This window comes from Sceloporus undulatus, chromosome 3, assembly GCF_019175285.1.
Source record: "Sceloporus undulatus isolate JIND9_A2432 ecotype Alabama chromosome 3, SceUnd_v1.1, whole genome shotgun sequence".
Classification (NCBI taxonomy): Eukaryota; Metazoa; Chordata; class Lepidosauria; order Squamata; family Phrynosomatidae; genus Sceloporus; species Sceloporus undulatus.
In genome coordinates this window covers 44,026,290-44,051,677 of record NC_056524.1, presented here as the reverse complement: position 1 = coordinate 44,051,677, position 25,388 = coordinate 44,026,290, and the positions used below count along the sequence as shown (strand labels likewise).

General features: G+C 40.6%; 2 protein-coding genes across 3 annotated transcripts in view; one reads left to right on the top strand and one right to left on the bottom strand.

Moving 5' to 3' along the window:
* Window positions 1-25,388, top strand: part of CMSS1 (cms1 ribosomal small subunit homolog) — a 257,043-nt gene that overhangs the window by 57,977 nt on the left and 173,678 nt on the right. The gene's annotated exons all lie outside the window — the stretch shown is intronic.
* Window positions 1-25,388, bottom strand: part of FILIP1L (filamin A interacting protein 1 like) — a 231,808-nt gene that overhangs the window by 55,091 nt on the left and 151,329 nt on the right. For both annotated transcript variants that reach the window (XM_042456821.1, XM_042456822.1), the window contains exon 4: window positions 16,843-17,021. In XM_042456821.1, the coding sequence (XP_042312755.1) occupies window positions 16,843-17,021 (179 nt within the window). The remainder of the gene's footprint in view (window positions 1-16,842; window positions 17,022-25,388) is intronic.

Sequence of the window (25,388 nt, the reverse complement as noted above, 5' to 3'; positions counted from 1 at the left end):
GCATGTGGCAATAGGAAGGCAAAGAAAAATTTGTTTTCCTAATAGTAACCATATAATTGGTACACTTAGTTGTTGAAGTGGCTGTTTTACTTAAATTTTAAACAATGTGGTCCATCTGTTCCCCCGCCCCCCTCAAAAATTGTTTTGGCTTCATGTGCTCAGATCCTGAAGCACTTAATATGCACAGAAATCAGTCTAGCACAGGGGTAGGCAATCTTTTTGAGCCGGGGGCCGGGTTGCTGTCCCTCAGACAACTGGGGGGCCGAAGCCAAAAAATAAATAATTAAATAATTAAAAAAAAATTAAATATATAAATAAACCAGGACAAATGTAGGACAAAATTTTCAAATGGAAGACACTTTTTTAAAAAAAATGGAGGACACGCAAAAATTTTTGCTGATTTTTTAAAAAATGTTAATATAAATGCATGTTTCTGAGGCTTCTATAGACAATTGCCCCCCAAAGGCCCCAGTGGCAATCGGCGGCAGGACCGGGCTGGGGCCGGTCCCAAGGCCTCGCCGGGCCGCATCCGGCCCGCGGGCCGCAGGTTGCCTACCCCTGGTCTAGCATATTCTGTACGAAGGTGAAGAGGGAGGCAGGAGAGTGTAATGCAAGTAAGATGGGGTTTCCTTGAAGAAAGGTATACAGTATATGTATTCAGATGTCTAATTTTGCTTTCTGATTAAATATCTGACATAGTTATGCAAAACTTAACTGGAACACCATATCTAATAAATGATTAAGGAAGTATTAATCCATTTTTGATGTAAATGTAACTGCTAGTCCCAGCTAAAGTATGCCCATTAAATCAACAGGATTTACATCCTATTGTGATCAGTTGATTCAACTGGTTTGTTAGACCTTTCTGTGTACATTCAGAGATGTGTTAAGCTTATCAAGACCTTTGAGTGTTGTTACATCATAGGACTTAACTATGAAAAATCAGTTTATCCCCTTCATAGCAAAGTTAAGTTAAAATAAATAAAGGTGAATGATTTAGGCCGCTAACCTTTCATTTTCCTAGGGGGTAAGGCCATTGAATGTCTTAGTTGTGATGCTTATATATATAAAACCAAGTGTGAAATTAAAATCAGTAAATGACATTGGAATTCATGTGGTTAACTCCACATTGTTGTAATCCCATATCCCAATGACACTCTGTTACATCTTATTCATTTAATTTATATTTTCTTTGAACACGCGCGCGCACACACACACACACCATGAATACTTAGATGGGTTTTGGAATAGTTCTGTTTTGATTTTTTCTGTATCTGTTCACAATACATCTTGGCTGGCATCCAGTTAGGAACATGCACATGTGAAAGTCACATAACCCTTGCATGGTCAAAAAGTTATCTTTGGGCAATGGGGATATTCTGCTATTAGTAACAGAAGCAGAGTTGCACAGACAGCACACACCTCTGTGCCTTTCCTATTATGATGGCTCATTGTGCATTGTTTATTGCAGTTGTGCTTCATATGCTGTGTATTGTAGTCATGCATCATATATTGTGCATTGTGCTATGGCCTATAGTCATTTGCCCCTGTTGAACAATGTTGCTACTCTGCATGGAAGTTGTGAATTGTTTGCATAGCATACTTTTTTGAACTCAAGAACTTTTAACATTATTTTTATAGGAGCTTTGTCCCCCGTTGTTTGAACACCTAGCTGACTATTATATTCATGATTTTCATAATTCATTTATATTAAAAGGTGTAAAATAATGAAGCGGGGTAGGATGGGCACAGGTTGATAGAGTTCTAACAACACCTCTGACATCCCGTCTCTTCTGTGATTGCAGTGGGATTCCAATAGGATAAGTCATGGCCACACATCTCACGTACATTTACCTTCTGTCTGAGAATGAGATTTGGCAAATTTCATTATGACAATGTAGAGAATGTTTGTGTGTGTGAATCATTCATAGAAGAAGTAGGCAAACTTTGGCCCTCCAGATGTTACTGAACCTACATTCCTCACCGTTAGTTATGCTTGCTAGGGCTGACAGAAGTCCCATTTTGTCCACACCTGAGCAATGTTTGTTTATGTGATTTGTCCATTTTTGTTGTATTTGTTTTGCAGGGGAAGGCTCACTCCTTTCCCTCTATGAATCCTGTTTTAGAATTCATATGCAGTGGTTAGAAATTGTTCTTATTAAAGACAATGGTATCTGTTAAACCTTTACTCCTGCTTTACTGATTTAAAGTCTGTAACTGCTTTGGAACAGGATATTTTGAAGATAATTTGCCCTATCTAAATCTCGAGATCCTCTTCAAAGCCTATACCTTGAGTGATTCTGCAAAGTGAAACTGATGGCTACAAGGAAAAGCGCATTTTCTATTGTGGTATACTAGCAATAGCAATAGCAATATAGCAAATACGTTTCTATACCATGTATCGGTGAACTAGCACTCCCTAAGCAGTTTACAGTGTGAAAATCAATTCCCCCCAGCAAGCTGCGTACTCATTTTACTATCCTATGAAAGGATGGAAGGCTGAGTGGATCTTGGAGCCTTCCTCTAGGATTTAACATACAATGGCGGGGTACAGACCACCAGAAAGAGGTACCGCATCAACAAAGGAGCATTACAAAGTGGCTCCTTTTTGCAGCGTAGTTACACTGCTGCAAACTTACAAAGACGTCCCAATGGCGTTGCAGCTGCACAGCGCTGTTTGGACGCTGCACATCTGCGACGCCATAGCTGTGCGCGCCGTGTGGGTGGTGCTGCGCCGCCCTGATCACATACAGTACTAGGGTTGTGGGGTGTGTGCCAATGTTTGGCTGCAGTACCAGCATTTATCCACTGCACCACCAGGACTCCTAGTTGTAGAATGTCCTCTCCAGAGAGTATTCTGCAACTGGGATGTCACAATTGAAAATATCTCAATAGAGGCTTGATAAATATTTGTAATAAATTGTACCAGTTCTTTAAAAAAAAAACTCTGTCTTTAATCTGAATTATTATATGTACTGTATATTATTGTTGTTGCAAGGTTTGTGTGTGTATATGAGCATGTTTGCATGTACTATGTATTGGAGGCATTCCATAGTCATTTAATGATATAGTAAGTACAGTCGGCCCTCGCCTTACGCAGGGGATCCGTTCCAGACCCCCCCCCCACGTAAGGCGAATTCCGCCTATGCTCAAGCCCCATTGGAAACAATGGGGCTTGTGCACGGCAGCGTGGCAGCGCATGGGGCGCCATGGGCGCGCGCGCCCATTCAATTGAATGGGGCATGCCGCCCCTTGCACCCCGCTGTTCCCTGCGGCTTGAGTGCGTACGCTCAAGACCGCGTAAAGCTCGCCCGTGTATAACGCGGGCGCACTGTAACAAATTTTCTCAGTTTTAAATAAGTAAAATCTGTATGAATTTTTAATCCATGTATTTGGTTTGACAAATTTATTCTGAGAGCAAACTATTAACTTCCTTTATTGAGCATTTGAAGATTTTTGATTGTGCTGAGGATACATGTATGTGCCATGTGAACTGCAGCGATTGTAATCCAGAGATTAATGTGTATATAAAAAGTTCCTAAAGATATAGACTTATATGTGAGTGAGAGAAACAAAAACCATTTCCTTACATAATGAGCAAAAGTATTTAGTCTAATATACATTTGTGAATTGGTACATAAGTGTTGATGTATATATTTTTAAAAGTTTCTCTCAGACAATAAATACTGAAGTCTCCTAAATTTAATGACAAGCAGTGACATACTCTGTCTCATGTCAAAACAATACACTTTAGTAATTTTATCATCTCTTGAGAACTTATTAAATACTAAACAAATGCCTAGGAATGTAACTGATTGAGTGTTTAAATTATGTGCCTTTTCCTGGCCTTTGGCCAGCTTCTCACTAGAAAGGATTACAGCAGAATAAGACCTGTGATTTACATTGACAATGATAATATGCAGTTTAGTTTGCTAGCATCTTGGTTGCATCTATCTTGAGACTGCGTCAAAACAAAGCTTGCATTCTTAGGCTAAATAATTTGAGCAGCTCTATGCTTTAGGTTACATGAATTAAATGTATAATAGACAAGACAGGGACTTGGTTTTTCTTATTCTTCAGGAATATAGATTAGCTGTTCTTCTGCAGTACTTCAATATAGTCTTCTAAATTTATGTAGCACTTTTGCGGGTTCCTGTTCTCTGTAGCCAGTAGCAAACCCCACAAGGTAGGTTGGTATTTTACTGTATTACATCTTGAGGTTGGATGAGTATCTTGCCAAAGGCTACTTAGTTCATGTTCCAGGAGCCCCTTGACTCCTAGTTTTAGCTACTAAACATCCCCAATTGTCTTTTTTCTTTAGTGTTTTAATCTGAATTACTTTTCATGAAGAGTTTATAACCCATTGGTAGGGCAAATGCATTCAATGTGAAAGATTCAGCTTCAAGAATTGTCAGGTAAGGACCTGAAGGAATCTGGCTGGAGGTGTTTGTGTGGGAAACTGGAAGTACTGGTGACTGCTAGTCTGGCATAGACTGTTTTGGAGTGGAAATACATACTTGACTATAAATCAAGAAATGATAATCTAAACATTTATGTGGAAATCCTGGTCCAACTTATCCACAGTCAGTGCTTGGTTTTTCAGGGACCTCCAGGGAGCCTGTGCTGCTGACACACACACACGTGTGTGTGTGTGTGTGTGTGTGTGTGTGTGTGTGTGTGTGAAGGGAGGTGATTGTCGAAAAGCAACAAAGGACACTCTTTCCAGATTTCGATACACAATGGCTGGCCGGCCCAGTTTGTTTTATTATTATTATTAACCTTTATTTATAAAATGCTGTAAATTTACACAGCGTTGTACATACAGTCTTTTTAATTAAACGGTTCCCTGCCCTCAGGCTTACAATCTAAAAAGACACCACACAAAAGGAGAAGGGAGTAGTGGTGGGGAAGGGGATGAGATCCAGCAGTTCCTCTCTACCTCCAAGGCCTGGACCAAGGCAGATGAACTGGAGGGAGGGCTTGGCTTCATAATGGATGGTTAATCTTCATCCAGGGAGGCAAGCAACAATTATGCAAGGCCTGGGAACGCTTCTCTGAACAGAACGGTCTTCAACTCTGTTTTGAAGCTGGTTAAAGAAGTGATGGCCCTTGCTCATGGGGGAAGAAGGTTGTAGAGGCAGGGGACAAGGGAGGCAAAAGCCAAGGTTGCCAAAGAGGCCTAGAGCCTGCCTCTGCATGCCTCAAGTCGAGAGGAGTTTGGGGGCTTTCCTTATGATGATGATCTCCCTTGACCCCTCTCCCCAGTGGCCCAATCTGGGGCGGTCACTGGATGGTTATTTAGAGACCTCTGGGGAGCCCTTGCTGCTTGGAGGGGTGTGTGTCAAGGAAGTGGATTAGCAAATACAGTGGACCCTTGTTATATGCTGGGTTTTGGTTCCAAGATCCCCAGTGGATAACAAAATCCATGTATGCTCAAGTCTCATTAAATATAATGACATAGCAAAATAGTGTCACTTGTAAAAAATGGAAAATCAAGGTTTGATATTTGAAATTTATACTTTTTTTGGAACATTTTCAAACCGTGGATGCTTGAATCCATGTATAAAAAAATCTGTGTATAAGAAGGACTGACTGTAGAGTTTACTGTTTCAATAAATCCTACAATAAACCTGTGATCTGTGTCGTGGTTATTAATTTAAAACAGCATTGAAGACCAGTGTCTTCCAGCAGACTTATCAAGATGATTTTTGAATTATGAATTTTAAATGATAGACTGATTGTTTTGGTATTATATGTTCTTTTAAACTGATGTCATGTGTTTTGACAGATGTCATGTGTTCTTAACTGAGGTTATGTGTTGTATCTTAATCTATTGTCATTCTCCACCTTAATCTATGGGGAGAGGCAGGTAGGAAATACCAATACCAACAGTAACATAAAATAAAACAACTTCTTACATTCTGCCAAATGAGCTCTCAGAATAGAATGAGAGCTTCCTACAAGGCATTATTCAAACTGTCACTGAATGTGTAAAGGAATTCAATAATCCAATAAATGTAGCTACAATTAAAAACTCATTCTTTATATTACTTTGTTACATGTCCCTAGGCTTTACCCTTGACTCATCCATAGATCATAGCAAATTCCTTAATTTTGGTTCCAAAATTTGCTTTTGACCTATCCACAAGTTCAGTGTATAGTTGAGCATATATAGTATTCTGTGACACAGTCTACAAATGATACTAATCTGGTGTATCGTTATCTTAGTTAAACTTCTCCAATTGTTACTTTTCAATAATTAGTTAGCTTAGAATAAAGTTCTCTTTACATAATATTAAGAATGAGTGTTTGTTTAGTCTAAAATGCTTCAGCAGATTATTGACTAGAGCAGTGATTCTCAAGCTATCTGATGAGAGGGGACTGATTCTATGATTATTCCTTCCACCCACCCTCATTGTGCCAAGGACTAGAACCATATTTTCCCCCATTGGCTACAAATGCTTTTGTTTTTCCAGGACTGGAGCATGTTAGCTTTGAGACCATTCACACTACACAATTATAATACCATTTTGATTGCCTTAGTTAGATCTCATGGACTCCTGGGATTTGCAGTTTAGGGAGGAATGTTTAGAATTCTCAGTCAGCGAGCGTTTACGCCTCCCAAAACAACAAACCCTGGGATTTCATATATAGTAATATGGCAGTTAAAGTGGAACCGTAGAGCTATAATTTGGTAGTGGGAAAGGGCCGCTTGTTAAAATAGGTTCACTGGTTACTAGTTTGTTTCTAGGTACAATTAAAAGTACTGCTTATAACCAGTAAAGACCTTAATTTGAGACTGGTGTATCTGGACCATATTCTCTCATATAGACCTACACACTTTGTAAGATTTTTCTTTTTGTAGGTAAGTGGCTTTTTCTTGCCTTTGGAGTAATACAAAGTTGGCAGTAGTGTAATAGAAACTTTGGAACTTTCTGCTAAGTGAGGCTGATGTTGCTCCCTCTCTGAGAAGCCCAAATTTAGGTTTTTCACATGTGAACGAATCTTTTGCTCTGGAAATTTTAGTTGGGTGGATGTTGTCTATTTCTTTCACTGTTGTTTAATTACATTTTAATGTATTTCTTTGGATGTTATGCTTTAATTAAAATATGTTTTCAACTGCTTTTATTATTTTTAGCTGCTGTCAGTGCCCCCTCCCTGTTTTTAACAGAAAGGCAGGATATAAATTTAATAAATAATAAATGGTCCAGAATCCTATTTCCAGCAGATTCTAGCCAGATGTTTCCAGGATGTAATTGGCATGCAATTGTTACAGTTTATCACCAGCTTCTGGCATTAAGAGTTATCACTGCCTCTGAACATACTGCCATGTTGCAAATTATGAAGAAACTTGATTATACAAATGGTTTGAAACACATAATATTTCAGGAATATGTGACATTTCAGAATTTTGGTCGATATATTTGGCTCATTGTACCCTCTTACTGAATAAATTTATAAATGGGAATGAAATGCAGGTTAATCTCCCTGACTTAATTTGAGTCTAAGGTTGTGTGTCACCTTCTATAAGAGGGTTAAAAAAATTATATTTTCCGTAGGCATCAGCTGTATTGGCATATCACTCTCAGTCTTTGTAGCCATGTTTTCCAGTTATACACTTCATGGAAGGGTTGGTGTGTGTTTGTGAGTGAGTGAGTGAGTGAGTGAGTGCATTTTATATACATTGGCCATGGAAGAAGGCCATGGAGTTTAGTGGTTCATGTTTAAAAAAATATTTTAAGGAAATTGTTTTGTGCTCACTACTTCTTGATAGGTATTTCAGATAGTATTTGCTGAAAGTATGCTAGTGGTGGTCTCCTTCACTTGGTTATAAGACATTAGATAGTCATGAAATGTCCTACCTGTGGTCTTGGTCAAAGTTTTTTTTCTCTCTCCTTGTAATGCTGAAAGGAGAAACTTTTTAAAATTATACAGTTCTGGCTTCACTTCATTTTGTTTAATGAATTTGGTCTTGTGCTTGGTAGGCAGACCAGGAAAACATAAACAAGTGAGGTATCATTCTTGACTGAAGTCTCTCTGATTATACAGAAGTTCGTTTTAAAATTAGGTCTATGTTTACTGTAATTGAAGCTATGCAAATAAAGTATTGGATTCCTAAAATTTGAGCACATGAACATTGATGGAAAGACACTAATAGATCAATCTTCTATCTCTTTTTAGTCTATATATTGAAGACAGAATAGCTGGACAATATTGCTTAGGTACAGGGAAACTGAGTGCATGTCTAATGTACTTAGATCCTTTAGTCTTTCCCCTGCTCAAAAACTGATTTATTTTTTACTTTTAAAAGATGAATTGATTCAGTGTCGTTATTTTAACCTTTTATTGTGCACTAGGATATTTGTGGAAACCTTTGAATTATGTGGATTTTGACAAGGGTATGCTTTCCCAACATCTGTTGAAAGTTATGTTGTGAAGTGGTAGGCTGTTCTTGAAATGCTTGCATGAAGTCATTAGTCTGTGTGCATCACTTCCTTGAGCCTATCTGTATGTTGTAGTGGTTAAAATATTTGAAATCTCCCACTGGGGTGTTAGACAGAACTAAATTTGTGTTTGTGGAGGGTCTTGCTCACTCACCTACAAAACACAAGATACCCATGAAACTAGTCAAATGTACAGAGATCTGGCATCCATTTCACAACTTGGAAGACATAGTCTTCATTGTATGTAATACATACAACTTGCCAGAAAGCAAAAAGGAAATGATTGCATTTGAGTACAATGCATTCTTCAACAATAGCTCAGTGTGCATGAAATTAGAATCTGCTGGACATATATGTCAACTAAAGTCAATGGTATTTATGTGCTGTTTGCATTCTATGCAGACACTGTAATCTTGTATGTAAATATCCTTAGGAGATTCCGTTTCTTTCAAAAAGTAAATAATGACAGTATGAAATATTTTGAGCCAGTAGACTGTCAAATCATTTCTATATAATACAATATATAGTTTCCGTAGCAGTCGGGATGAATGCTAATGGTCTTGATGTTGCATTCAGCCTATAGAATTCATTTTAGCTTTATTTTTACTTGAATAAAGCAAAAGGAAATAGCTTTTGAAATCATATTTGAAATCACAAAAGTACAATAGACGGGTTCAAAATGGTTTTATGGATGTTATTGTTTATATGGCCCAAGATTAATGGGAAGTTTTCATTTGCACACTAGTTTGCCTTTTTACCATCCCTGAAATGCACTTCCAACTTTGATAAATTGTTAGAAACAATCTTTGCACAGCAAGGAAAGTTTATGAAATGAGGAAAATATTGTCACACATATAGGAGCATAAGCTCCTTGGAGTCCTGGATACAAAGAGCAAAACATAGTTCTCTCAGTTATGACTCCAGGTAAGTTAGTGCTGAAATGAATGGATCTAAAAGGATGAAATGGAGGGAAGGGGGAATTGTCAGCATACCAATATCTCTGTCTTTTTTTCCTCCTGAGGTATGTAGTACAATACATTAAAACACAAACACAATGGAGACGCAAAAAGAAATCCAGAACTACGGTATGCATGTTCAATCATTTCTAGGAACCACCAATTCTTGAGTGTTAGCTGTATTGTGTTGAGATACCTAATTAGGGCAATTAATTTTTTAATTGTATTGCTGTTTCAAAGAGCATACATTTTCCTTCCTTTTAAATCAATGCTGTTCAGTGCAAATAAATTTAATACAGAGAATGTAGAAAATACACATAAGCAATATATAATGTTTTCTAGGAGCTTAGCTAATGAGAATCAGAGCCCTTTCAAACAACATAACACTATGATTCTGTTTTAATCATCATGGCCAGATTCAGTGGAATCCTGAGGTTTCTAGTTTGGTGATGCACTTAACCCTTATCTTTCTTGAATGATAAAATCTAACAGAGGTGGATTGATTGGTGTATCCAGAGAGTAGTAAATGCCTCACTATTCCAGAGGGAGGTGCCTGTTGCCTTGAAGGAGGCAGTGGTGTGGTCTCTTCTAAAGAGGACCTCCCTGAGCACAGAAGGGAAATATTGCCCTTTTGCAAATATTCCATTTTGGGCCAAGGTGCTTGAGCATGTGCTTGGGCAATGCCAGACATTCTTGGGGAAAACAGATATCTAGATCAGTTTCAGACTAGGGTGAAGTACTGAAATGACATTCGTTGCTCTGATTGATGACCTACTCCAAGGGAAAGATAGGTGGAGTGCTTCCCTGCTGATCTTCTTATATCTCTCACTGGCTTTGATCATACTGGCTTGGTTCTGTGGGATGGGAGTAGAAGGCACTGTTCTGCAGTGGTTCTGTGCCTACCTGGAGGGCCAGTTCCAGAGAGTCACACTGGGGGATTCCTGTTCAGTCTCATGGCTATTAAGCAGTGGGAAACCACAGGTTATCCCCCATCCTGTTCGCTATTTACATAAAGCTGCTGCCAGAGGTCAAAAGTAGATTAGGATGCAGTATGCTGATGGCAGTCAGCTCTATTTCTCCATGTTATCCAAATCAACTGGGGCTGTGCAGGTGCTTGACCGGTACCTGGATGCTGTAATGGGCTGAATAAGAGTCAGTTCAACTGAATCAGTGAATCCTGATAAGATGGAGGATCTGTGGATTTGTGGTTCTTAGATGCAGAAATGGGGTAAACAGCCTGTTCTGGATGGGAGTGCACTCTCTCTTAAGGAGCCCTGAAGGTACGTCGCTTGGGAGTGCTCCTAGATTGATCCTTGTCACTGGAGGCCCAAGTAGACTCTATAGTTTGGAGTACTTGGTGCCAGTTTCTACTGGAGTGCCAGCTACAGCCTTTCCTGGACAGAGAGAACCTAGCTGTAGTCCATGCACTGTTAACCCAATTAGAGTACTGTAATGTACTCTACAGGGGGCTGTCCTTGAAGAAGACGTGGAAGCTGAAGCTAGTGCAAAATTCAGCAGCTCGACTGCAGACTGAAACACGATATAGACAGCATGTAGTGCCAGTCTTAAAACAATTGTAATGGCTGCAAATATGTTCCTGGTCTGGATTTAGGTTCAGGTTTCAGGGCCCTTACAATGACATTTAAAGCCCTAAACAGCTTGGGACCTTATGTGCCCATCTAAGGATTAAGATCTGCTTTTCAACTTGTTTAACCTTTTTTAAATACTATTGGTAAGCTGCCCTGAGATCTCTTGATGCAGGATGGGATATAAATATGTAAATAAATAAAAAATAAATATTAAAGTGGAATCATAGTGCTATCGGTTTTCAATCTGTGAAGACTAGAGAGGATATATTGTCAGTACATATACCCAGCCATTCAGTATACAGATTGAACACTAATTTTGCTAAAATCTTGGAGTGTCTTTGATTAGAGTAGGTTTATTTTGCAGCCATTTTAAGGCCATGTTAGAGCAAACCAAGAAAATAAGAGGGCTTCAATGTGCTCATTACATTTATATTTTGCAGAACAGCAAACCTGCTAATCTGTTAACCTGATGGTGCAGTGGTGGTTAAAATCCCTGTATTGCTGCCACTCACTCGCAAACAAGGTTGTGAGTTCAGTCCCAGCCAGAGGCTCAGGGTCAACTTAGCCTTGCATCCTTCTGAGGTCGCTAAAATGAGTACTCAATTTGTTGGGGGCAATTAGCTTACACATTGTAAACCACTTAGGGAATGCTTAAGAGCTATGATAAGCAGTACAGTATAGAAATGTACTTGCTTTTGCTTGCTTGCTTGCTATTGCATCTACCTTACCATCTTTGTAAGACTACCTTTCTGACATAGGGATGCTTTTCTTTCTTTTTCACAAAATTTAATTATCAGGGTTCCCAATCTAATAGGTAGCTAAGGTTCATTCTCCAGTTTTATTTACTCAACCTCATAGGGCAACATTTAACCTACTGGCAGAAAGTGATTTTGCAGGAACAAGGAGAGCATAATTGCTGCTAGACCTTCTGGCCTTATGTAGAATCTGGGAGTGTGGAGCATGTGTAGGGATGAGGCATACCATCCTAGTCCAGACTCCCTTTTTCCCCTAAACATGTCCTATATTTCAGCCTTACATCTAGGGTCTGAGAGGAATTGCAAAACATTATCTATTTTGAGCCATAAGGAAAGGTGGATCTGGGTTGCTGAAGCGCCAATGCACCAAGGGGAACAGGGTGTGTGTGATTTGAGCTGAGGAAAAAAAACAGGAGGGATGGGAGAGCAAATGGGGAAACAAAGGAAAGTAGTACTTTCAATATAGATTCAGTCAAGGGTTTGTTGCTAGTAAAGTACCATTTTAAGCATCTGTTTTGTTCAGAGTTCTATAAGTATATTGCAAGCCAAAAGGACATTTTAGTAAAGATAGGTTCACAAGAAAAATATGGTTGTGTTGAGTACATAATAAAATATAGTACATGTAACATAGCTGTAAATACACCATATGAAATTAATCATATTTATATTGGTGACTTTAGCTTTTGTTTGGTAATAGCAATAGCAAGTACATTTCTACACCGCTTATCAGTGCACTTTTGCACTCCCTAAGCGGTTGACAAAGTGTAAGCTAATTGCCCCCAACAATCTGGGTACTCATTTTAGCAACCTCGGAAGGATGCAAGCCTGAGTTGAGCTTGAGTCCTTTTTCTGGTATTGAACTCGCAACCTTGCGGTTTGTGAGTGAGTGGCTGCAGTACAGGCATTTAACCACTGTGCCAGCAGGTTTGCTGTTCTGCAAAATAGAACTAGGACAAAATAGAACTAGAACTGGTAATGTCTTACATTTTCTTGAATTTCCTACATTTTGCAGTGTCTTGTCCTCTTTTGTGGTTATGACATCTGGTCACCCTGCCCTTGGCTATTTTAAAAAGTTAGAATCCCAGAGCACAGTACCATCTTGTGTGTGTGTGTGTGTGTGTGTGTGTGTGTGTGAGAGAGAGAGAGAGAGAGAGAGAGAGAGAGAGAGAGGGAGTGTGTGCAAGAGGGAGAGAGAAAAGAATGACCTCTGTATAGCATAATAATACTTTGCCTTAACTTGTGTGAGAGAGCTTTCTCACTTTGGAAGGCAAATTGCTAAGGGATCCTGATGGCAACATCATTTGGCAAATGTTTTGGACGCCATTCAAGATGTGACATCATACCCCTTTAGGGTTTTCCACATAAAATGAGCACTCCAAAGAAAACACAAAAATCAAGACTTAATCTAAAATCTATTATTGCATTCTCTAAGGTCTCATTAGCCACCTCAGTTTTTCCTTTCCAGACAGATATTAGTAAATATTGTAGAGCAGAATAACAATCCATTTCCAACTATTATGCAGGGGGTGGGTGGGTCAAATTTTAATCAGATGTTTGTCCTCCGCCTCTAAAAGTCTATTTGCCATCTTTCTTTCAGTCTTGTACTGATCTGTTTGTAGTTGACATCACATTCTGTTTCATTTAATAACACCATTTTCCCCAACACTTTGGCAACTTTTCTTTTCTTTGCTTGTTTTTTTATTTTAAATGTGTGTGCATCCATTTCAGAGAAAAAGTGTAGAAAGGTCAGTTCTGAATTTTGGCTCTTGGGTTTTTCTCATTATATATAGTGGTACTGTTCTGAATAATTTCTGCTGTTATACACTTCCCCTTCTTTTTGCTTCATAACTGCATCTATTTGTAGTTATCAATGCATAATTTTCTTTCTGCTTACATGATTAGGAGGAGAATATTTTTAATGTTGATTCCATATATATTTAAGTAGTTAAGATAGCCAGCATGTTTTGTGTGGCAGACTTAAAGGAAGAAGGTGTAGCAGGAAGGCTGAATGTTGCAAGCAGTGCCAGGATATATGAAACATGAGGTTATGCCTGCAAAGAGCGGAAGTATTATCTCTGCATCTTGTGAGGTTAGAATGGGTTTGACGTTCTCACACCCAGCATTTCCATCTGGAAGCTGTTCCGAGCAATGGGATACAGGGACAATGTTCTCATACTTTCGAGAATCAAATGTTGCTGTCCGGGGAGAAGGAAATGTGACCATAATTCCTGTTCTCTTTGGGAGTTTTTTAAAAAAGTCTAATTCCTGCTTCCAAGTGCAGGCAATTCAATAAAAATGTTTTTTTCTCCCCCCCCCCCACCACATATGCGGTTTAGTGACAAACAGACCTATTCATATAACCTTTCATTTCATAGAACCAGAGAGTAAAAGAATAAGATGGGTTCGTCAAGCACCATTTAGTCCAACGTTTCACAACTTCTGATCCTCCAGCTGTTTTGTAATCCAACTCCCAGAAGCCTCTGCCAGCATGGCTAGTGATGATGGATTCTGGGACCTCCAGTTCAAACCATCTGGAGGAACAAAGGTTGAGAACCACGGATCTTGTCTATCTCCCTGCTAGTATAAGAATCTACAGCTTAAAATATCCCTTCAGCAATATATTTGTTTAATTCTACCTTTGATATCATATGCAGCATTCCTTTCACTTACTACTTGATTGCTTGCCTTCTTTAGCTGACTCTTTCTGGAATCTTCAGAACACAAGGTGGTTTTTCTGAGCATATTCTGTACTTTGTTACTAGCTGAAGAAAACATAGTTCTTGCTGATTTTACATCAGTGGTTACTAAATTTTGACCCTCCCAGTGTTGTGGACTTCATCTCCCAGAAGCCGCAGCCAGTTTGACAACATTTGGGAATTCTGGGAGCTGAAGTCCAAAACATCTGGAAGACAAATGTTTGGGAACCACTGGTTTACATTTTCATTTCTGCACTACAGATGATGAGGCTTCCAGTTGTGAAAAATATAAAGTCCCCTCACCACCACTGTGTGGCATGCCATTCACAGAATCTGATACTGTATTAACAACATTACCATATTGAGCTTGGTTATATGGTCAGCACAGCTACCCCTGGAAATATTACCATATAACTGACATGTAAGTTTGTGCACTGATTGTCTTTAGGATAATTAGGTGATTCATCTCCAATGCTATCAGTCCATTATATCCCACTTTTGCAGCTTTTTGAAGCAATTTCACAGTTAGTGGTCTTCTCCAGACTGCTGAACTGTTAACAACTTTTAGTAAGACAGTCTTTCACTGTCTTTTTATTCTGTCTGGTGTTTTGGGTCTGGTTCCTGGCTGCTTCCATTGGTTTCAGGAATAGGAGGCAATCTTCTTTGTATTATATCAAAGGTGCAATCTTCTCATACATGTTGTGATTACTAATGTATTATCATTAATTATTCAGAATTGTACAATATACTTTAAAAGTATAATTTATTTATATTATGAGATATACTTGGGACATATTCACAGGCAATCACCAAAGTTTAATACAAACAAGAGCAATATCTGTGGTCCTCCAGATGTTACTTGGCTTTGACTGCATAATTCCCCAAATTTGGCTATGATAGGGCTTATGGACACACTAGTACAATATCATCTTTAGAGGCCTACATGTTCTTCACTCTTACTTGATCAGATCCTTAAAACATTTTAGTCTGTTGTGCAGTTCACACATTACCAAATTGGCATGGGGATGAGTCCAGAAAATTTTGTTGGAAAGACATTTTATGGAAGAGAATGATATGCTTTTCCTTCTATACCAGTATCACTCAATAAGAAGGAATAATGACATTCCCTTGACCCAAATGGTAGCTTTTTAAAGATAGCTTTTTGAAGATGCATCAAGAGATGCAGAACGTCCAGCAACATAAAAGCGATTGCCACATTATCTAGACCAAAGCTAACAAAATGAATTTCAACTACGGAGAAATATAATGTACTTCACTTAGGGCGGAAAAATGAAATGCACAGATATAGGATGGGGAAACACCTGGCTGAAAGAAACGACATGTGAAAGGGATCTAGGAGTCTATGCAGACCACAAGTTGAACATGAATCAACAGTATGATGTGGCAGATAAAAAGTACAATGCAGTTTTAGGCTGTATCAATAGAAGCATAGTGTCTAGATCAAGGGAAGTAATAGTCCCACTCTATTCTGGTCTGGTCAGGCCCCACCTGGAATACTGTGTCCAGTTCTGGGCACCACAATTGAAAAAGGATGTTGAGAAACTGGAGTGTGTCCAAAGGAGGGCTACAAAAAGGGTGAAGGGCCTGGAAACCATGCCCTATGAGGAATGACCTAGGGAGCTGGGGATGTTTAACCTGGAGAAAAGAAGATTAAGAGGTGATGTGATAGCACTTTTTAAATATTTGAAGGGATGCCATATTGAGGAGGGAGCTAACTTGTTTTCTGTTCCTCCAGAGACTAGGACCCGGAGCAGTGGATGCAAGCTCCAGGAAAAGAGATTCCACCTCAACATTAGGAGGAACTTCCTGACAGTAAGGGCTGTTTGACAGTGGAACAAACTCCCTCGGAGTGTAGTGGAGTCTCCTTCCCTGGAGGTCTTTAAACAGAGGCTGGATGGCCATCTGTCGGGGATGCTTTGATTGAGATTTCCTACATGGCAGGGAGGGGGTTGGACTGGATGGCCCTTGCAGTCTCTTCCAACACTATTATTCTATGGTTCTATGTACTGAACGTGAAAGACAAGGTATTCAGAAGACAGGCACAAGGTCTTTAAAGAAGAATCTGTACTCTGTCCTTGAACAGTTCTTGTCATATTATTATTACCTCAAAAGGCCTGTTTCTACTATTCTGGGGGAAACTGTTCCAAAGGAGGCTGAGGAGATGGAAACAAGTGAGAGATGGGGAAGATAAATGCATATGAGTGTGTCTACATTATGCTGTTATAAAACATTTTTTATACGTAAGTTGACTACCTCTCTTTACATTCTTGATGTGTTCAAATGCTGTATTGGATATGAATCAGGAGAAGAAGATTAGTCAAAAAATACTTGCCAAGTACCAAGGTTTTAAAGTCCACTGGATAGTTTTAAAGCTTGCTTACCTTTCTTGTTCTTGTTCCAGTAAATTAGTAAACTCATCACTTTTCTCCATGTATTCGGCATGTTTCCTCTTCTCATCTTCCAGATCGTAAAGAGTTTGCCTATGAGATTTTTCTACCATTAAGAGCTGCTCCAGCATCCGTCTGTGGCTTTCTTTATGTTTTTCCATTACTTTGTCGAGCTAAAGAAAAAACAAGATTCTGTTAATACTTTGATTTTCTTCCTTTATGTTTTTTTTTTAAAAAATCCCTTCATTTGGATTCTGACTAGAACTTTGCACTAATACAAGTTATGGGAAAATGAGCCACTACACATTAAGTTCAGGGATGCATTTACTTTGCTAAAATTATTTTTGCTCCATCACTGGTGAGAAATTTTTAAACAAATTATAATTACTGTACTATTATGTTCAATAACAAGCTCTCAAACAGTTTGTTATTTTACATATACTGTTTCCAAAATTTCAGTCTTCTCATTTAAAGTGTTGGCTGTGGAAGTAGCAATATTGATGTAAATACTATCAGCCTTGAGTAGAAACTGGGAAAACACACACCATAATTTCTGCTTACAGTTTCTTACAGTTAGTTATTATGTAATTGCAACTGTATTTTAAACTAGGGGATCAATCCCAATTTTCATCCCAATCTGTTTATCCCATGTACAGTCATACATTTCTTGCAATGCTACCATAGTCCATATTCTAACTTTGGCTGAATGCAATATTTATCCCAACAAAAATAAACTTAGGCGCTTTACAGACTGCCCAAAAGGGCGGTCTGCCAGTGCCCTTATTTGCTGCGTGGAGGAGCCTCAGCGGCCAAACCACGCGACTCCTCCGCGCAGCAAAAAGAAGCCCTTTTTTGCAGCGCCATTATGACGCTGCAAAGCGCCATAATGGCGCCAAGATGTGCAGACGCTAAGAAATGGTGGCGCCCATGTAGAATGGGCACCGCCATTTTGTACGTGCTCGGCGTGTACTAGGGTTAGGGGCATCCAGAAAGGATGCCCCTTCCTAACCCTAATACATGCCGACCATGTACTTTTTGGCGGTCTGGAAACCGCTTTAGTGAAAGGAATGGGATTTGTTAGTCGTTACATGCATAAATCCCATTGATTTCAACTGAGTTAATCTAAATGGAACTAACATTGGACATGGCCCTGAAGCAACATGCTTTAGGTTTAAGATTTTATTTCATTTATTGTTCTTATGAGAGAAATAAATATTGTTGGATGTCACTGTATGATTCTATAAATACTCTGTAAACTGAAATTATATTTCCAGTGTCTGCAGGTAAACTTTTTACAGATTTCTCAAAAGCAGAAGTAGACTTCATTTTAGTATCCTGACTGTGCTGTTTTGTTTTTTTGGTCAACGAGAAGTGTTTCCATTCAGTTTAATAGAATAGTGTGCCTTTTAAAATGTGCTTGGGAAAAAGTCTGGAAATTGGCTAACAGTGGCAACCATAACTTTCTCACTGTTCATATTTTTCTCTTGTTCTTTTTACATATGTTTTCGAACTGTAAAATTTTGCCGCTTGTCTGATATGACAAGAGATTAGCCAAGTAGAAAATGGCACTTACTGTCTTTTGTCATAGCAAGGCACTATATTTGTTTGGGAAAACAGTGTTCCTGGATGACTTCCAGCTTTCTCCCTTATGGCCTTTTACTCTTCAGAGTAGGGGTGGGAATTGTGCAGACCTGAAGTTATTGTCAGAATGCAACTCCTAGCAGCTGTAATTCAGTGCAGCCAATGGTAAGGAATGCTGGGAATTACTGTCCATCAACATTAAGAGGATTGCACAATTTCCAGCTCTGTTTTAAAAAAGTGAAAAAGACTTGGGGGGGAGTAAAGAAGAAAAACCCTGTCCATACTTGCCATGACTACAGTTGTTATGCTTTATACTTTGTTCCTCTGATCCTGGAAGTGCCCAGCACTACTCTGATAGGTACATGTCAGAAGTCTGATCTCCTGTCTTTGTTAAGGCAATAAGAATCATAGAATCACAGAATTGGAAGAGACCACAAGGGCCATCCAGTCCAACCCCATTCTGCCACGCAGGAACTCACAATCAAAGCATCCCCGACAGATGGCCATCCAGCCTCTGTTTAAAGACCTCCAAGGAGGGAGGTTCCACTACACTCCGAGGGAGTGTGTTCCACTGTCAAACAGCCCTTACTGTCAGGAAGTTCCTCCTAATGTTGAGGTGGAATCTCTTTTCCTGGAGCTTGCATCCATTGTTCTGGGTCCTAGTCTCTGGAGCAGCAGAAAACAACCTTGCTCCCTCTTCAATAAGGCATCCCTTTCAGTATTTAAACAGGACTATCATATCACCTCTTAACCTCCTCTTCTCCAGGCTAAACATCCCCAGCTCCTTAAGTCGTTCCTCATAGGGCATGGTTTCCATAGCCTTCACCAATTTATTCGCCCTCCTTTGGACACGCTCCAGTTTCTCAACATCCTTTTTGAATTGTGGTGCCCAGAACTGGACGCAGTATTCCAGGTGGGGCCTGACCAAAGCAGAATACTTCCCTTGATCTAGACACTATGCTTCTATTGATGCAGCCTAAAATTGCATTGTACTTTTTATCTGCTGCATCATACTGTTGACTCATGTTCAACTTGTGGTCTACTTAGACTCCTAGATCCCTTTCACGCGTAGTTTCATTCAGCCAGGTGTTCCCCCATCTTATATCTGTGCATTTCATTTTTCCACCCTAAGTGCAGTACCTTACATTTCTCTGTGTTGAATTTCATTTTCTTACCTTTGGCCCAGCTTTCTAGTCTATTCAGGTCATTTTGAATTTTGATCCTGCCCTCTGGGGTGTTAGCTACTCCTCCTAATTTTGTGTCATCTGTAAATGTGATAAGTATGCCCCCTATTCTGTCATCCAAGTCATTGATAAAGATGTTGAATAGCACTGGGCCCAGGACAGAGCCCTGTGGGACTCCACTGGTCACTTCTCTCCAGGATGAAAAGGAGGCATTGTTGAGCAACCTTTGTGTTTGGCTGGTCAACCAATTACAAATCCATGTAACAGTTGCCTTGTCTAGCCCGCATTTTACCAGCTTGTTTGTAAGAATATCATGGGGAACCTGAAATCAAGATATGCTGTATCCACAGCATTCCCTTCATCTACCAAGCTGGTAATTTTATATTTAAAAAAAGAGATTAGATTTGTTTGGCATGACTTGTTTCTCTGAAACCCATGTTGATTTTTTGTGATTATGGCATTGCCTTCTAGATGTTCCCAGACTCTCTGTTTAAATATCTGTTCTAGAATCTTTCCAATTTACAGTCTAATACTACTTCTGAAAAGATTTTTTTTCCTCCTGTCTGATATTGATTCTAAGGTAACTTATAATGTTTCACTGTTTGCCTCAGCAGCAATCAAAATTCGGGCAAGTGTTATAGCGGACATTGCAGTTGACTGTCATGGGGATGATCTTATCTAAACTTTGAAGTTCTTTGTAATGCTGTTTTATTTAATTGTCTGGAATTTTATTATGTTTAATGTATAAAATGTGGATGTTAGTTATTTGATGGAGCATTTAATAATTCTGAATTTCTGTCATCGATTTTACATTTTAATCATGCGAATGGCCTTTGGCTTAAGCATTAATAAAATTGATTGATCCAACAAAGGGGAAAATAGAATCTTTCCTGGTATAGATGTCAGACTAAGTGGACGTTAATTGTTGGGATCCTCTTTTTTCCCCTTTTTGAAGATGGGGACAACATTTGCCCTCCTCCAGTCTGCTGGGACTTCTCCTGTTCTCCAGAAGTTCTCAAAGATTATTGCCAATGGCTCTGATATTACATTTGCCAGCTCTTTTAAGACCCTTGGATGTAGTTCATCTGGTCCTGGAGACTTATATTCATTTAGATTCCTGTACTATCTCTTTACTTATTCTGTGCTGAATTTCCCCTATTCTGTCCTTTGCTCCATTATCCTCAGGTTGAGCGCTCTTTTCCTTGTCTGAGAAGACTGAAGCAAAGAAGGTCTTGAGTAATTCTGCCTTTTCTCTGTCCCGTTAGCATTTTGCCATCTTTTCCACGCAGTGGCCCTACCATTTCCTTCTTCCTTTTGCTGCGGACATATCCAAAAAAGTCATTTTTATTATTCTTAACCTCTCTAGCAAGCTTAAGTTTATTGTGTGCTTTAGCTTTTCGGACTTTACCCCTACACATGCCTGCTATTTCTTTGAATTCCTTTTTTTGTGATTTTCCCCTTTTTCCATTTCTTATACATGTTCCATTTAAAACTTAGCTCAGTTGAAAGAAGAGTGCTCATAAGTGAACAGATAGTTCAGCGTAATGCTGCAGTCAGAGAAAATCAGTGTTATGCTGTTGGAGGCAACTGGGGAGCAGAATAGCGAAGCAGGAGCTATAGGATTATTATACTGAATGAATGGGCAGTTAAAAGATACATGAATTGTTTATACCTAGGAATGAGTATAGCATGGAGATTATGAGCGTTATCTGGGAGATTCCTGATACAAATCTTTGTTTAACTATGCCATATTCAGTGATTGTGGTGAGCTATTGTCAGCCTTAATTGGCCATGTCTGTAATATGGAATTAAGCCATTGTATTTAAGAGGACTTGAGCATCCACAGATTTTGGTATCCATGGCGGGAGGGCATGGAACAAAACCCCAGCAAATACCACTGTAATCTCAGTCTAGCACACATGGCTGTAATAAGGATGAATGCCACAACACACTAAGATCATGCTATATAAATACTAAGTACTGTAGTGTTGGGCCATGTTGTTTGGGAGTGGTGGGAACTGTAGTCCAACACTTGCCAACACACTTGGGTGGGCAGTAGGTTGGGGGTTGTTATTTTAAAACATAGGTATTGAGGCACTGCTTTTGACTGGCCCTAACAGATTCCTAATCAGTATTGTACTATAGAAGCAGATTAGAATCCTAGGCCCATTACAAACGGGCCTTAAAGTACGCGACGAGCGCGTACTAGGGTTAGAAAGGGGCATCCTTTCCGGATGCCCCTAACCCTTAGTATGCGCTCTGCACGTAGAAAATGGCGGCGGCCATTCCACACGGCCGCCATCACTACGTCACGACCGCGCCGCCTCCAAATGAGGCGATGCGGTTGTGACATATTGGGGCCGCCCCAGGGCGCCTAGTGCACCCTTTCCAAGGTCCCGGAAGGAGCTCCGTTTCGGAGCTCCTTCCTGGCTTTGCGTCGCTGGGCGCAGCCTTCAGACAGCTGCACCCAGTGATGCAGAGGAGAAAGGGGCCAAGCGGCCCCTTTCTCCTCCTCCCTGCCGTCGCGGGGTGTCCTTGGGGCTTGGAGCCCCAAGGACACCCCTTTCCAGGCGGCAGGGAAGCAGCATTTTGCCGCTTCCCTGCGGCCTGGAAACCGGCGGATTGGGGCCTCAGCGGTTGCCGCTCTGGCTGCTGAGGCCCCGATCCGGCGGGGAAATAGGCGGGTGCAGGCTGCTGCTTTTCGGCGGTCTGTAACCCGCCCTAGTTTTTACTGTTCTTGGTCACACATTATGAGTCTCTGTAGACTGTGGCTCCTAATTTTTAATTACGTATCTTACCAATGACACCTGATATTGGTAAAGAATATTAATATCATCTGAATTATTCTTTGTGGTTGAGAGTATGTTTGGTATAATCCTGCTGATTTATTCAAATGTTTTGTTTTATTTGGAAATGTCCTTTCACCATTTGGCTTGGTGCTTAATTGGTGCAGTGCTCTTTGTCTAACCATGATGCACACTAATGTTTTGTTCATTCTATGAAGGGAAGGGGCTGAGTTCCATATAATTATTAGTTTCAGCTTCCCTATGAAGTGATGAAAGTTCTTTGCTGCTGCTACCGTTATACTAATGAGCTGAATAAGTGCCTAATGAAGGGAAACATAAAATGGAACAGATTTCCCTCATTCTTTATTGTTTTGACAAAAATTAGAAGTCCGTTGACCAAGATTGTCTAGACTTCATTTGTTTTTTGTTTGTTTTTTTTGTTTGTTTTTAAGAGAGTTTGTCTCTGTGGGCTTGTATTTTTTGGTCTACAATTTATGCTTTGTAACACATAAAATGGATAAATTTGTCTGAAATCAGTCATAAAGAAGAGAGACTGGAAGACTTTTTTAAAAAAAAATCATGACAAAGTTCTTGATTTCTTAAGATTTGGCACTTCTTCACATCTTCAGTGATACACGTAGTCTTGAGTGAGAGTTTGTGAACGTGTGAAGAACTTCCATCACTACAGCAGGTACAAGGGTTATAAACTTGCCAATTCGATATGAGCTTTGCGCTTTCCTATGAAAAAGAGCAGCAGCAGAAAATAATTTTCATTAGCTGATGTCCCTATTCTGGCTCCAGAGCTATGTTGTATGAAGCTCAACAACTAGTGACTTTAGAAAGTTATATGAATCTCTGTTTGAACTGAAGTGCTCAAATGATCAGTTTAGTAAGGTCCTGATAATCATTATATGAACGAAGAGACATATTTATATCATCTCTGGGCTCAAAACTCTCTTTAGGCATACATGTTGATTCTGTGGCACTAGGATGAATATATGACTTCTATATCTATTAAAGGAATAAAAGGATTACTCTAGCTTTTAAAACTGTTGCTCTAAAAATGCTGGAATAAACACTGGCAGGGAGGGACTTCTGGAGGCCTGGTTTATTTACCACCCCCACCACCACCCCTGCTTCCTTTTAATGCACATCTACCCAATTATATCTGCGAATGTTTTCTAGATTTAGCAGCCACCGACCTTGTTGCCACATATCCTCATGTAATAACTTTGTTCTTTGCCCTGGTATACGGAAGATCTCCGGGCAAGGAAGCGGGTTCTGCGACGGCTAGAGCATCGCTGGCGGAAACACCAGCGCTTATCCGACCAGACTCTTCTAGACCATCTCTTGAAGGACTACGGAGAGGCGATACGTGCAGCTAAGAACTCGTTCTATGGTGCACGTGTCGCGTCCGCGGAGTCGCGTCCAGCAGAGTTGTTCAGGGTTGTGAGGGAGCTAACTCAGCTCCCTCCGGCCCCGAACCAGATCCTTGAACCTACTAAGGCCTGCTGTGACCGATTTAACAACTTCTTCGCGGATAAAATCTCTCGGATAAGCGAAGGTCTGGATGCCAGTATTAGAGCAGAGACCAGAGTAGAGGCGCCCGGAGCTTCTGTGGACTTGGTTAAACTGGATCACTTTGAGTCTGTAAGTACCGAGGATGTGGACAGGATCCTTGGGAGTGTTAGGAAGACGACCTGCTCTCTTGATCCCTGTCCCTCATGGCTGGCGGCTCAGGGGGGACCGGTGGTAACTTCAATGTTACACCGGATCATTAACACATCTTTCAGGGACGGGCAATTTCCATCGAATCTAAAATTGGCCACTGTAAGACCTTTATTAAAAAAGCCCTCCCTTGACCCCCTGATGCACAATAATTATCGGCCTGTATCGCTGTTGCCATTTTTGGGTAAGGTGATCGAGAGGGCGGTTGTGATCCAGCTCCAATCGATCCTGGATGAAACGGATTATCTAGACCCATTTCAAACTGGCTTTCGGGTGGGCTACGGGGTTGAGACTGCCATGGTCACCTTGGTCGATGACCTCTGTCTGGGCATTGACAGGGGAAGCGTGTCCCTGTTGGTGCTCTTAGACATCTCAGCGGCTTTCGATACCATAAACCATGGTATCCTTCTGGAGCGCCTGGCAGAGGTGGGAGTCGGGGGCACTGCGCTCCAGTGGTTCCGGTCCTACCTCTCTGGGAAGTTCCAGATGGTGCAGCTGGGAGACGTGTGCTCCGACAAGAGACCCCTAACATCTGGGGTCCCTCAAGGAGCCATTCTGTCTCCCATGCTTTTTAACATTTACATGAAACCGCTGGGAGAGATCATCCGGAGACATGGGGCGCGGGGTTATCAGTACGCTGATGACACCCAAATAATTTTCTCTATGTCTCCGACTGATGCAGTGACCAGGGATGGCACCTCTCCTCTCGTGGCCTGTCTGGAGTCGGTAATGGGCTGGATGAGGGAAAACAGACTCAGTTTGAATCCAGAGAAAACGGAAGTACTTGTGATAGGTTCTCCTGGCCCAGGGATGGCGGTGGTTCCACCTGTCCTGAATGGGATCACGCTTCCCGTGAAGGACTCTGTACGCAGTCTGGGGGTGCTCCTTAACTCGTCACTCCACCTTACATCTCAGGTGGATGCGACGGTCAGGAGCACCTGTTATCAGCTTCGGCTGATACGCCAGCTGCGTCCCTACCTGGGCCGAGGGGACCTAGAAACAGTGGTACACGCTCTGGTAACCTCTCGGTTGGATTTCTGCAATGCGCTCTACATGGGACAACCCTTGTACCATACCCGGAAGCTGCAATTAGTGCAGAATATGGCAGCAAGACTGGTCACTAACACACCTAGGACCAGTCATATAACACCGGTCTTAAAAGACCTACATTGGCTGCCTATTCGCTTCCGGGCGCAATACAAGGTGTTGGTCATAACCTATAAAGCCCTAAATGGCTTGGGCCCAGAGTACTTAAAGGACC